The sequence below is a fragment of the Callorhinchus milii genome, unplaced genomic scaffold (genome assembly GCF_018977255.1).
Source record: "Callorhinchus milii isolate IMCB2004 unplaced genomic scaffold, IMCB_Cmil_1.0 Scaffold199, whole genome shotgun sequence".
Classification (NCBI taxonomy): Eukaryota; Metazoa; Chordata; class Chondrichthyes; order Chimaeriformes; family Callorhinchidae; genus Callorhinchus; species Callorhinchus milii.
In genome coordinates this window covers 28,499-42,967 of record NW_024704940.1, presented here as the reverse complement: position 1 = coordinate 42,967, position 14,469 = coordinate 28,499, and the positions used below count along the sequence as shown (strand labels likewise).

The 14,469-nt window shown below is 43.4% G+C and overlaps 1 protein-coding gene across 1 annotated transcript; it reads right to left on the bottom strand.

Annotated features, from left to right (window-relative positions):
* Positions 1-10,172: 10,172 nt before the first annotated feature.
* On the bottom strand, positions 10,173-14,219 carry LOC103188154 (beta-2 adrenergic receptor). Its single transcript, XM_007908023.2, has 3 exons — positions 13,900-14,219; positions 13,672-13,772; positions 10,173-13,196 (listed from the first exon to the last, which is right to left on the bottom strand). The coding sequence occupies exon 3, from the start codon at positions 13,162-13,164 to the stop codon at positions 11,860-11,862; it is 1,305 nt and encodes a 434-aa protein (XP_007906214.1). The 5' UTR covers positions 13,165-13,196; positions 13,672-13,772; positions 13,900-14,219; the 3' UTR covers positions 10,173-11,859.
* Positions 14,220-14,469: the final 250 nt, after the last annotated feature.

Here is a 14,469-nt window from a genome sequence, read left to right as displayed (position 1 = left end):
CGTTTTCTAGACGTCTCAAAGCGCTTCGCAGAATGTACTGTTAAAAGTGAATTGACTATATTTGTGAGCGAAACACGACAGCCAATTGCACACAGCAATGGCCCACAAATAGTCGTGGATTGAAAATGACCAATTTATTATTGTTTTTTGTTTTGGAGGGATTATTATGAGGCGTGTGGAGTAAGAAAACGTGCCCAAGGTTTCGCCCTGCCTGGAATTAAACCCAGGTGTCTCGCTTGCAAGGCGAATGCTCTAACCACTGAGCTACAGGACTCCACCATCAAAGATGCTTCGATGGTGTGATAAGGTGCTTCATCAAATGCAAGGATTGTTATCATTGGTATTCTAAACGTATGCAGTATTTCACATGAATGTTTTAGAAATTGTTCCCACTTGGCACATGTGTGATGTGGTGTGTAAGGCCTCTTTTAGTGGTACTACTAACGCTGTGCATGTACCTGGCTCCCAAACTATATGGCCTGAATGTTTTGAGGAGGGAAGGGAATCAGGATGTAGCATCACAGAGGAGAAACATAGAGGACTAGGAGAGATGAATAGCAATGTAATAAGGAGTAATCCAGAAAAAAGAGGGATTAGACAGGGGAGAAATGCAGAGCAGACTAAGTCGGTCTTGTGCCTAAATGCAGAGTGTGACAAATAAGATTGGTAGGCAGCAGGCTCATGGGTTATGATGTAGTGGCAATAATGGAGACTGGTTCAAACAAGGGCAGAAATGGGAGCTGAATATTGTTGGCTACAATGTATTCAGGAGGGATACGGAAAGAAAAAAAGGAGAGGGGGGGTGGCAATATTGATTAAAGACACAGTTATGGCCTTCGAAAGGGATGATGTGCATCTGGACAACAGTGATCACAACACCATTAGGTTTAGAGTACTTATGGAAAGGAATAGGGGAGCAATCAAAGGTGAAGATACTCAACTGCAAGAGGGCTAATTTCAGTGAGTTAAAAAGGGACCTTGACAAGGTGGACTGAAAAGCAAGACCATCAGGAAAAACAGCTAACAAGCAACGGGAAGCCTTCAAGAAGGAGATAGTTCAGGGACAAAACAAATACATTCTCACAAAGGGGAAAGGTAGGGCATCCAAACCTCCCTGGATGAATAAGGAAATTGGGATTATAATGAAACAGAAAAAGGAGGTTTATGATAAACGTCAGATCCAAAATACAAAAGATAATCAAATAGAACATAGAAAATGCAGAGAAGAAATGAAAAAGGAAATAAGAGGGGCAAAGAGATTGTATGAGAAAAGATTAGCGGATAACATAAAAGGGTATTTTATAAGCATATAGAGAAAAAAAGGTCAGTCAAAGGTAGGATGGTCCAATTAGGGACCAAAGAGGAAATCTTCTTGTGGAGGTAGAGGGCATGGCTGACATACTGAATGAATACTTTGCATCAGTCTTCACAAAAGAAGAGGATGCAGCCAATGCCACAGTATCAGAGGGGAGGGGAGAGAAATTGGATAAGATAAGAATAAACAGAGAGGAGATACTAAAGGAGAGGCTACTAAACAGAGAGGAGATGGTGCTCAAGGTAGGTAAGTCACCCGGTCCAGACGGGATGCATTCTAGGTTACTGAGGGAAGTAAGGGTGGAAACAGTGGAGGCTCTGGTAACCATCTTCAATTCCGTTGGACACCGAGGTGGTGCCAGAGGACTGCAGGGTTGCAACTGTTACTCCACTGTGTAAAAATGGCAAAAGGATAAACCAGGGAACTACAGTGGGGAAACTTCTAGACACTATAATCCAGGACAAAATAAATTTTCACTTAGAAAAAGATGGGTTAAAGGACAGCCAACACGAATTTGTTAAAGGCATATTGTGTCTAACAAACCTGATATAGAGTTTTTTGTTGAAGTAACGGAGAGGGTGGATGAAGGTAGTGCAGTTGATGTAGTTTATATGGATTTTCAAAAGGTGTTTCATAAAGTGCCACATAATAGACTTGTAAGCAAAATAGAAGCCCACGGTATTAAAGGGACAGTGGCAGTATGGATACAGAGCTGGTTGGAAGACAGAAAGCAGAGAGTGGTGGTGAACAGTTGTTTTTCTGACTGGAGGGAAGTGTGCAGTGGTGTCCCCCAGGGGATAACCTGGACTTGGGTATAGGGAGTACAAATTCCAAGTTTGCAGATGATACTAAGCTAGGAAGAGTATTAAACAGTGAGGAGGATAGAATCAGACTGCAAGAGGACATAGACAGACTGGTAAAATGGGCCGACACGTGGCAGATGAAGTTTAATGTGGAGAAATGCAAAGCAATGCATTTTGGGAGGAAGAATGAGGAGAGGCAATATAAGCCGATGATACAATCTTAAAGAGGGTGAAGGAACAGAGAGACCTGGGGGTTCATATGAGTAAATCTTTGAAGGTGGCAGGACAGGTAGATAAAAGTGTTCAAAAAGCATATGGGATACTAGGCTTTATAAATAGGGGCATAGAATACAAAATTCAGGATGTTATGATGAACCTTTATAAAACATTGGTTAGGCCTCAGCTGTGTTCAGCTCTTGGCACCACACTTTTGGAAGGATGTCAAGGCATTGAAGGATGATACCAGGACTGAGGGGCTTTATTTATGAGGAGGGGTTAGAGAAGCTCGGATTATTCTCCTTGAAGCAGTGAAGGTTAAGAGGAGACTTAATAGAAGTTTTCAAAATTATGAGGGGATTCAATAGGGTGATCAAGGATAAACTATTTCCACTGGTGGGTGGGAAACAGAGGGGAGGTGAGGACAATTTTTTTCACACAGCAAGTTGTTCGCATCTGCATTGCCTGAAAAGATGGTGGAAGCTGATTCGATAACAACTTTTAAGAGAGAAGTAGATAATTATTTGAGGAGGTGAAGTTTGCAGGATTATGGTGAGAGAGCGGGGCAGTGGGACTGATTTGGATAGCTCTTTTCAAAGAGTCAGCACAAACATGATGGACCGAATGGCCTCCTTCGGTACTGTTTAATTCTATGATTCTATAACCCTGAGCCAACGAAGGAGCAGCTGATTTCATGCTTGAAGAATTTTCAGTCGACTTAAAGAGAGATTCCTCGCTCTGAGCAAAGCCAAAATCCCATCGCTTGCCTGCACCAAATATTACTTTTTTTGTTTAAATCAAGACCACATCAAGGGTTTCAGGACAGACTGCTATTTATTTTCAAATGCTTCAATATTGGACAAACATCAGAGACATGAATCTATCTGAAATAAATTTCCACATGTATGCAGATGACACCCAACTCTAGCTCTCTGCCTTCACCCTGAACTCCAGGACTACTGGTGTCCTGACCAACATCAAGTCCTGGATGAAGGACAACTTTCTACAACTCAGCGTCAGCAAGAGCGAGGCCTTCCTGATTGCCTCGCGCCAGCGCCTCCGCACATCAGGCTCTGGCAGCATCAGCCTCCACAGCTGCACACTCAACCTCACTACGCCAATCAGGAACCTGGGTATCTTGTTTGTCTCTGAACTGTCCTTTCCTCCCTCACATCTGCGCCATGACCGGCACTGCCTACCACCTCCTCCGCAACATTGCCAGACTCAACCACTACCTCACCCCTCAGGCTGCCAAAACTATCACCCACGCATTCGTCACGTCAAGGCTCGGTTACGGGAACTCTCTCCTCATCGGCCTTCCCAACTCTTCCCTTCACAAGCTGCTGATCATCCAAAAGTCTGCGGCTCGTGTACCCTCACGCACCAGGCTCCACGACCCCATTACTCCCATCCTCGCACGACTCCATTGGCTCCACATCACTCGAAGGATCGAGTTCAAGATCCTTGTCCTCAACTTTAAGACCATTCATGGCCTTGCCCCCTCCTACCTCCCTGACCTGCTAACTCCCTATCAACCTGCCCGCTCCCTCCGTTCATCAGGCTCCGGTCTGCTCCATGTCTCCAGCCAGCCCGCCCTACCATCGGTGGCCGAGCTTTCAGCCACACTCTGGAACTCCATCCCTTCGCCTCGTTTCCTCCCTTGCCTCCTTTAAGGCCGGTCTCAAGACCCTTCTCTTCGACCGTGCCTTTGGTCTCCCTCCCACCTCTCTGCCTTCCCTCACCCCTACACCACCCCTCATGTTGATAGTAACATCTATCAACAGCCAATTGGTGTCGTTCAGTATTAATGTCGTGTTCAGGCATCTAACTCTTTGTAGTTTCATACAATAGTAATAAAAATAATACAAGAGCAAAGAACTGAACACAGTAGAATTGTGTATTTATGTTAAGAAACATCTGAAAAAGGCTTTGCAATAAGAGGCAGCAAGATTTGCTTACAAAATACAGTTTAAAGTAAACCTATGAAGCGCTTTGAGACATCCGCCCAATGTGAAAGGTATTTTATCAAATACAAGGTTTTTTTATTACAATAATAATATAATCCTTGCATTTGATGCATTATCTTATCAGGTCATTGAGAAATCTCAAAACTCTTTACAGGAATAGTGTAGTCACTGGATATTAGCAGGCAAATGTGGCAACCAATTTGTCCACAGTTATGTCTCACAAATAGCCATGAGGTAAGTTTATTTGTGGTATTGCTGGCTGGGACACTGGGAGAAATTCTCTTCTGTCTTCAAATAGTACCATGGGATTTTAAGATGAACTGAAGACAGACAACAATGAGCATAACTCAAAATACAATTCCTGGAATATACTGTGAAACCAGAAAACAAATCACAAATGTTATCAACTGTTACAGAACATAATACACTTTAGACAAAATCGGAGCTGTTCAGGTCTGGAACATTCTCTTCAGACACACTTATTATCATATCTACAATCAAATATGTAGTAAATGAAGATACATGAGATCACGTAGTAAAGACACAAAATAAAATTGACGCAGTTACTAGAACTACTACGACTGTAATTCTGCATCTGTTTCACCCATTTCTCCTCAATATCTATATACCATCATATTCCTGCACCTCATGTTATCTATCAGAAAACCGGACAGCGCTGATCACTAGCTGATAGATAGGAAGATCAGGATGTTAACCACATTGGAGCACAGCTGCGGAGACCATGGTGAAAAGATGATTTTCATGTGACCTGTATTTGTATAACTGAATTATAAGCAAGGGAATAGCTCGCCTTTCCACTCAGAATAAATAATCCTTTAAAGATTTTTTGTGTGGTCCGATGAATTTTAAGGATCTATTTGCAATATCAATAAAAAGCTTGCCCTGCAACCACTTAGTTATAAATTCTTCTCCCCAATTCCCATCCCACTATTCATGGAGTGACATCTTTCACCAGTACACAACTACAATGACTTGCACTTGCAGGATACAGCATCTTTCATGTAGAAAAACAGAGACAGAACAGGGACCCAAGCAAGGTGACAGATATAAGGGTAGGAGGGATGTGTCCAAAGGCACAGTCAAAGAAGTAGGTTTTCAGAAGGGTTTTGAAAGCAGAGAGGGAGGCTGTCAGGGAGAGAATTCCAGAGAATGGGAACAAAGGGTCTTAAAGCTCACCCATCAATGGTAGGGTGGAGGGGGTGGGCAGGGGTTATGACGCAAGCCTCAGTTAGCAATGCAGAGGAAAGTAGGACTGCAGGAGATCAGATAATAGAGGACAAGGGCATGAAGGCATTTAAGGATCTTGAAGTTAACCCTCTGGAGATTATTGAGCCAGTGGAGTCTGGCAAGGATGCGGGAAATGGGGTCACCAATTCTGCTCCGGGAAAGAACATACTAAATTGTCTAAATTGAACAAATGTTCTGGTTGTGGCTAGAACACTGGACTCACTTAAAAAGCAGCTTGATATTTTGATGGGAAGAGGGTTCGGTTGGTGTTCTGGAAGCATAAGATCGAATAATCATAAGAGCCTTCTTCATCCAAACCAAACATGTGTTCTGGCGAAAGCTCGTGGATTGGTGAGCTAGGAAAGCCTGCAGGAGAGCATTGGAAAAATCAGGTGTGGAGAGGAATAGGAGGTGGAGTAGGGAGTGGGGTGAGGGAAAGGGGAAGGTGAACAAAGCTGAGACAGCCAAGTGGATTTGATTTTGAACACCAGTGAGGATTGACATGGCAAGGCAAGGTAAATGGAAGAATACAAATATATAGTGCTATTTCTAATTTAATAATAATCCTTGCATTTCATGTAGTGCCTTATCATGTCGTTGAGACATCTCAAAGCACTTTACAGAAATATATTGCGCACAGCAGCATCCCATAAACAGTCATAGATTGAGTGACCAAATTATTCATTTTTGTAGATTTTTTTGGAGTGATTATTGCCACTGGAAAACAATCTGCCAATCGACTAACAATCAGTTTCCTACTTACTGTTAGGTAAACAGAGGCGTGTGGAGTAAGGAAATTTGCCTAAGATTTTGCCTTGCCTGGGAATCGAACCTGGGTCCTCTCGTTTGCGAGGTGAGTGCTCTAACTAATACGCTACTAAATAAGGGATTGCATTTGTACACATTTCTCTGGATAACCAATTCCTGAGAGTGAATCTATTTTTTATTAAAATGCTAGCGGAAGACCCAGCTTATGCCAGGGACAGCCAACATCAATATGAAACGCAAATGTTAAAAATGACCACTCAGGGACAATTTAAGTTGTCTGTTTGTTTTCCGGCTGGAATTATAAATTTGCAGCAAGAGAGAGGCCTCTGTGTGGCGAGGCTGGGCTCACACAGTTTCTGTCTACTCGGATTGTGCTACAGTGGTAAAGCTACAGTAATGGCAGAGGTAAAAANTCAAATCAAACCAAGCTAACTCGAACCTTGCAGTCACTGATCTTTCAATAACAAGGTCACTCTTTGTGGAAGCACCTGAAGGAGATCAGATTAGATTACAGGAAAAATAAATGATTATTATTGGGGGATGTTTCGCCCACAAAATATACAGTCAATTCACTTTACAGTATGTTCTGTGAAGCATTGTGAGACATCTTGAAGACATAATAAGTTGCAATATCAAAAGCAAGGAGTATTATTATATTAATTTCTGTTTCCATATGTCTGCTGCTTGCCAGCTAGTTTGATTGGCAGCTGTGTTGCCGAACTTTAAGAAATAATTTGAATGAATTCTTGAGGTTTGTATCAGATCCTGCCATCCTTTACACCTTCTTTCCTATAGATGACACTTGTGAGTCACAATTAGCTGCCAGTTCTTAACAGTTATATGTGTTTCGAAGATTTGCATGAATCTTTAATCCACAGGAGTATGAAGTATACACATTGCTGAGATTGTTGTTGGCATGTATCATGGCAGTAATTCCAGACTATAGTAACAGATACAATTGTCGTTCCTCCTTCTAATGTGTTATTCGAGGTGGCAAGCAACAGTGGGACAGTGAGAATAGTACAGAATGGATGGGTTCAGAACACTAACCTTGAGCGTCATCAATATTGCCAGCCCCCTTTTATTCCTTCCCTATCCTTCCTGAATACATTGTAGCCAGAAATATTCAGCTCCCATTCCTGCCCTTGTTTGAGCCAGGTCTCTGTTATTACCATTACATCATAACCCCATGTGGCAACTTGAGCCTGCAGCTCACCAATCTTATTTGTCACGATCCGTGCTTTTAAACACATGCTCTCCAAGACCGACTAAATCTGTTCTGCATTTCTCCCCCGTCAGACCCCTCCTTTTTCTGGATTACTCCTTATTACATTGCTACTTGTCTCTCCCAGCCCTCTATGTAACTTATTTGTCATCTCTAATGCTATATCTTGATTCCCTTCCCCCCTCGAAATTAGTTTAAACCCTTCCTCACAGCACAAGTTCACCTCCCTGTGAGGGCATTGATCCCAGCCTTATTCAGGTGTAACCCATCCACCTTGTACAGGTCCCAACTGCCCCAGAACTGGTCCCAATGATCCAGGAACCTCACGCCCTCCTTTCTGCATCATTTCTCCAGCCATGGATTCATGTGTTTGAACCTGCTCTTTTTGATACTCACTTGCACAAGGCACTGGGCGTAATCCAGAGATCACCACCTTTGAGGTCCTACTCTTTAGTTTCTGATACTCTTCCTGTAGGATCTCAGCCATTTTTTCCCTACATCGTGGATTCCAACATGGACCACGACTTCTGGATATTTCCCTTCCCCCTGTAGCACGTTTTGCACCCATTTTGTGGTGTCTTCAACCCTGGCACCAGGGAGCCAACATACCATGAATCACGTCCTTGGTTGCAGAAAAACCTGTCTACTCCCTTCACCATTGTGTCCCCAGTGACAATTGCATTGACGCTCTTCCCTGTGTCCTGCTGTGCATCCATTTGTTTTTGACTCCCTCCCCAGAGGTGTCATCACCCTGACCTTCAGTACAGAGAACCAGTTTGTGAGTGCCACACTCTCAGGTAATTTCTGCACTGCCCGTCCCCTCTTCCTACCATGCCGGGTGGTCACCCACTGACTCTCCTTCTGAACCCTCTGTGGCTGTGGGGTGACCATCTCCTGAAACGTTCGATCCATGAACTCTTCAGCCTCCCTTATGCTATATAGTGACACCAGTCTCTCCTCGAGCAGCCGGAGGCACTTCCTACACACGTGTGTGTCCAGGGCACACAAAGCATCCTGGAGTTCCCACATAGCACACATTGTCTCAGCTACCCTGTCATATTCCCAGGCTTATTTTATATTATTTTAATATATTTATATATTTTATAATTATGCACCTTTTTCCCACTCTCACCAAATTCCTTAATAGAATTCTCACTCTGTTCCACTTCATTCAGTTCCCTCCTCATGCTGCTCAAGAGAGCAGATTTTGGCAAGTAAACTGATCGGAGAAACTCTACACTATCACATGTGGTGTTTCACTGACTGAGGGAATAAGAAAGACCTGTTTTGTGAATTAATACTCCCAAAATGTGTATGGATGAGCTATGGATCCGTTATTCTGTTCTGTAAAAATAAACTATACATTGTCAGCCTATAAAGCCACAGAAATTCTCTGAGATGCCAATAAGCTAAGAAATCTTCAAGAATTAGTTCCAAATAATAATAATAATCCTCGCATTTGATATAGTGCCTTATCACATTGTTGAGACGTTTCAAAGCGGTTCACAGAATATACTGCAGTGTAATAAAGTGTAGTGACTGTGTATTTTGTGGGCAAAATGTGACAGCCAATTGCGCACAGTGTCATTAAGTGACCAAACAGAGGCAGGTGGAGTAAGGAAGCTTGTCCAAGGTTTCACCCTGCCTGGGAATCGAACCATGCAAGACAAGTGCGCTAACCATTACGCTACAGATGTTACTGAACAATTGAGATAAAAACAGCTGATCTTTGCTTATAATTGGGGGCAAGCATTTTCTTTGGAGACTAAATCAGTGAACACTTTAGACTTGGGTGTAGGAAAGCCTCAGCACTTTGGTTATAAATGCAGTCTTGTTCATTGTTCTGAAATTTGCAGGGGAACAGTAGCCTCGAGACTAATGTTTTCAGTCCAGATGTTCTCTCCAGCATTTACAGATGTCAGTGTCAAAAGGTTTTTTTATATAAAAAGAGTCTATTTGGATTTTATTGTGGAAGAGAATGCAGGATTGAGTTATCTCATAATTTCCCTTTGTTTCAATCATAAACAGTACCCAGATCAAGACAGAATTTCATTGGAATGACCATTACACTTGTCTTCCCCCAAGCATTTGTGCATCGGCCTAACACAATAATCTTTGCATTTGATACAATGGCTTATCTGAGATTCTGACAGCACTTCAAATATATTATAAGCTGTAGTTTGCAGGTAACCAAAAACAATAATAAATTGGTCATTTTCAATCTACAACTGTTTGTGGGACATTGCTGTGTGCAATTGGCTGCCGCGTTCGCCCACAAATATACAGTCAATTCACTTTACAGTGTGTTCTGTGCAGCGTTTTGGGACGTCTTCCAGACGTGAAAAGCGCTATATCAAATGCAAGGATTATTATTATTATTAAACTGAACTATCAGCTCAGGTTGACTGGAGTGTTGGGAGTGGTCGTGAGTTCATGTCTTCACGTGAATGGAGCTGGAACCCATAACTTTCTGATCCTCAGATAAGATAAACTGACACACCCACCCACACCAAGATTATTTAACCCTCATGCAGAATTGTATTTTCGGTGGGGGGAGGGGTTGTATTTGGATGGGAGTATAGAAAACTGCAACAGGGTCTTTATTGTAGTAAATTATCACAACCAAATGATTTTAAATATAGAAGTAATTTTATTCGTACACGAATAATAACCAACACTTAAACCGAAATAAATATCCAAAACAAAAAAAGATTCACTTGTTTCTTGGACTCATCTGAAAAGCTAAATTTAGCTTTGTGTCTTGGTATCAACCTCGTCCGAAAAATATATATCAAGACATCAAGTAAACATGAACTGCCCAGGCCTATTCGGCACTGAAATAACCATTGATATTGCACATTAAAAAAAAACACACAAATATCTACTCTCCAGTGTGGTGAGACAATTCCAATAAACAGACAAAAAAAGCAACAATGTGGCAAAGAACATGAGTCAACAGAACTGTGTTTGACGAACACTGATGTAAGTTAACAACCATCACTTCGTGAAACAAACAGCTGATGTGTCTGCTTTCAACTCATAGGATGTTGACATTTTAGACAGTTTAAAACCAGGCTCTGGAGGACTCACCAGAACGCTACAGGATTCAGTTTAGTTGCAGATTAAAATGTTGTCCTTATCTTCATTTAATTTTAATAAACTTTTTTTAAGGGAGATTTGACAAAGGGTCGTGTTGTGCAATACTGCAATAGATAACTTCTGAGTTCAGAGGTTACACAGAGCACCAGCGCCTACATAAACACACAGACTGGCACGGGTTAAGCGCGTTTGGACAATTAGCGACGCATACACGATTTTCTCTGTGAGGATCTCGTAAAAGGAAAAAAAAGTTAAAAAAGGGTCTCCCTATAAAACCACACCTCCCCACAAACTTTGTTGTGTGCTTGAAGCTTAAGCAACTGTTACAAGTGGGAATAATCTATTTGTGGTTTAACAGGTTCATTCAATTGCCCCTTAACTGGGAGATAAAGGTATCATTCTCACTCACACAACACATACATGCACACAACATGAACACTTTCTCACTGCTTTTCTTTCTCTCAAACTCTACTGATCATCAACCATTCATTTCCACCTGCAATATATTTCTACTATAACCCACCTCTCTTCCTGACTGTTACTGCGGTGACTGCCCCTATTTTAAGCTATGACTCACTCGCAGGACACATTGCAACTCCCATAAACAATGTATTGCACTTTACCGATCAACATTTTTTTTGAGGGGTTTGCCTCAACTCCAACTTTTGACAAACTATTGCTTACGTTAACGCTTTTAAAAAAAATGAAAACAAAACCCAATTTGCATTAATTATAAAGGAAAGCAGAGTGCAAACGTTATCGAATAAAATGGGCATGGACTTTGTAGGAGGTGTAGACAATGCTGCCTGTAAACATGAACAAGTTGACTATTAAAAAAAATTATGTTTAAAAAATGATCTGTTCATATTATACAATATCGCGTGTGTCACAATGTGGTTTGACTAAAACAATGAGGTAGGTGGATGCAAATGACAAGTACTGTGGACGCACAGAGAGAAAGACGGAAGTTGGCAAAGTTTGCAAGTCGTTTCTCCCCTCCTTCCATTTATCAGTTTGCATTCCTTCCGTCTCTGCTTTTATCCGTTTCCTTTCCTTCGGTTTCTCTTCTTCAAAGAGAGAGAGATGGCGAGAAGAAACTTGGGCAAAGTTCACAAGTGGTCTCTCTCTTTCCCTTTATCAGTTTGCATTCTCTCTCTCTCTCTTTATCCATTTGCTCTCTCCTTTTCTTCTGTTTGTTTCTCTCTTTTGCTTTTAATATTAAATAACAGAATCGAGGAGCCGCCGGTGGTTCGCATTGTGCTCGGGGCTGTCTCCGGGGCTGTGTGTGACTGAGCCGCCGAGCAGAGCACAGCCGTTGTGTTGTGATGAGCGCTCGTCCGCCTGTCCGCCGGTGCAGTCGCTGGGGAGGCCGCCCGCGGGGCCGCCTGGAGCGGGGTGGGAAGCACAGGCGGCGGCTCCGTGTGAATCCCGACAACCCCACAGCAGAGACTGAAAAGCCCGTCTGAAATCCGAGCTGCGACAGTAGATAAGCGGATTGAAAGCCGAGTTGGAGTAACCCACCCAGTTGAGAAACACGAAGACGGGTTTGGACACGCTGTCCTGGGAGATGACATTTACCACATTAACGATGAAGAAAGGCAGCCAACAGAGGGTGAAGGTGCCCATGATAATCCCCAACGTCTTGAGGGCTTTGTGCTCCTTCAGGTTCAAGAAGCGGGAAGTCCTCTTTGGCGCCTGTTTGACAGCGCCTCCTTTGCCATTGGAGTTGGCGAGAGGCGCCGAGCCTTGGTCTCCCGCTGGCCCGTGAAACCTCCCCTCACACCGGCTGATCTTCTTCAGCTGTTGCCGAGCCTCCTGGAAGACTCTCCCGTACACGAAGACCATGACCACTAACGGCAGGTAGAAGGAGACGATGGACGAAGCGATGGCGAACTCGCGGTTGGTGAGGAACTCGCAACACTTGGGGTCGGCGTAACATCGCAGCGACTCTGTATCGCTCAGGCGCCACCAGCGCATGTAGATGGGCAAGAAGGAGGTCAGCCCCGCCACCATCCACACCAACAACACAACCAGCCTGGCCTTGCACTTGGTCAACAGGCTCTGGTAGCGGAAGGGAGAGGTGATGGCGAGATAGCGATCCAGAGCGATCACACAGAGGGTCTCGATGCTGGCGGTCACACACAACACGTCCAGCGACGTCCAGAAGTCACACCAGAAGTTGTGGAAATGCCATTCGTCCGTGACGATCCGCACCGCCCCGAAGGGCACCACGATCAGCCCCATCACCAAGTCGGCGCAGGCCAGAGAGGTGATGAAGTAGTTGGTGACTGTCTGCAGCCGCTGGAAGCGGGCGATCGCCACGATGACCAGCACGTTACCGAAGACAATGGCCACAACGATAAGGGACATGACGAGACTGACCACGATCTTCAAATCTGGGCTTAAACCGTCATTAGAAGAGGAGGAGGTGATGTTGATGCTATTGGTTGCACTCTGAGTAGCGTTGAAGTAGAAACCCTCAGTTGTCGGTTGCACATCAGCGTTTGTAACCTGCGATCCCATTTTCCACAGGTGTTATTTCTCCTTATATTTCTCTAAAGTATTCGCAAAAAAATCGATTATTTAATTAAAAAGAAAAAAACATTTTTAAAGAAGTTGCAGTATCCGGCCGAACGCCCCACCAGCCTCTCGCTCTCTCTCTCTCGCACATAGCACTTCTCTCTGGTGACGGAAGTTATTATGAAAATGCGTTTTTTTTCGCTTATTTATAAGAGCGAATAAGGAACGTCAGGTCGGCTCCTGACCAATCGCAGTGTACCGCTGTCCGCTTCAAAACACTCAACACATCATTGTGTGTGTTATTACATCCGCTTTACCTGGTAAAAAAAATTGCTAATAAGCCAACCTTCAAAAACTGGCAAATATTTTTCTTTTTTTTCCTATTATTATTATATTGCAAAAGATTGATTGCTCAGAGGAGGAATTCGAGTCGACTGTTGCAATTCAAGCACAGAATATGAGCTGCCTTATTTCAGTTTTAAGGATTCAGTCACAAAGTGAAACACATACCTGTGCTTTTTGATCAGATTTTTTTGTTTGATTTTGTAAATCTACATTATCGCTTCCTCCAACCTGTGACATTGGTGCTTAGAGATTTTTTCTGACAGCGTCTGTGTGAGAGAGAGAAAGACAGAGGGCGAGAGAGACAGAAAACAGGAACTACTGGATATATGTCAAAGGGCGATGAAGTCAGATGTTTAGAAAGATATACAGTGACCGACACGCCGTATACTGTACCGGCCTCTAAGGTTTGTTCTGAATTCCGATGTAAAACGAGACAGCCTGGCGTTACTTTCACTCGCTGCCCGAATATCAGTCGATTGAAACCGCGTCCCCCTTTATACGGCATTTCGCAATACAAAGGTCCTGTTCCAAAAGATTTCCCACGTTGGATTAACAATACCAGTGTGTGTGTGTGTGAGAGAGAGAGAGTGTGAGTATGAGAGTGTGTGTATGAAAGAGCGTGTATCTGAGCGTGTGTGCGACACAGGGTACGTGGAACAGAATGTGTGCGTGTGAGAGAGAATGTGTGTGTGACAGAAAGAGTATTAGAGAGTATTGTGAGAGGGAGAGAGAGAGAGACGGAGAGTGTGTGAGAGAACGCGAGAGTGTTGAGAGAGTGTATGAGAGGGAGCGAGTGCACAGACTCAAAACACAGCACAGACACTATTGGCCGCTTTATCACTGAAGGGTCACATTTCACAACCGATGATCCACGCCCTGGTCAGTCAGCTGTGAAGCCACGTAGACAGGCAGACAGGCAGTGTCATTGGGATATGCATTCACCAAAGCACCGCCGCTGGTCAC

Bases quoted from the DNA above. Each gene is read 5' to 3' on its own strand.
- LOC103188154 (XM_007908023.2), bottom strand. From the start codon at position 13,164: ATGGGATCGCAGGTTACAAACGCTGATGTGCAACCGACAACTGAGGGT.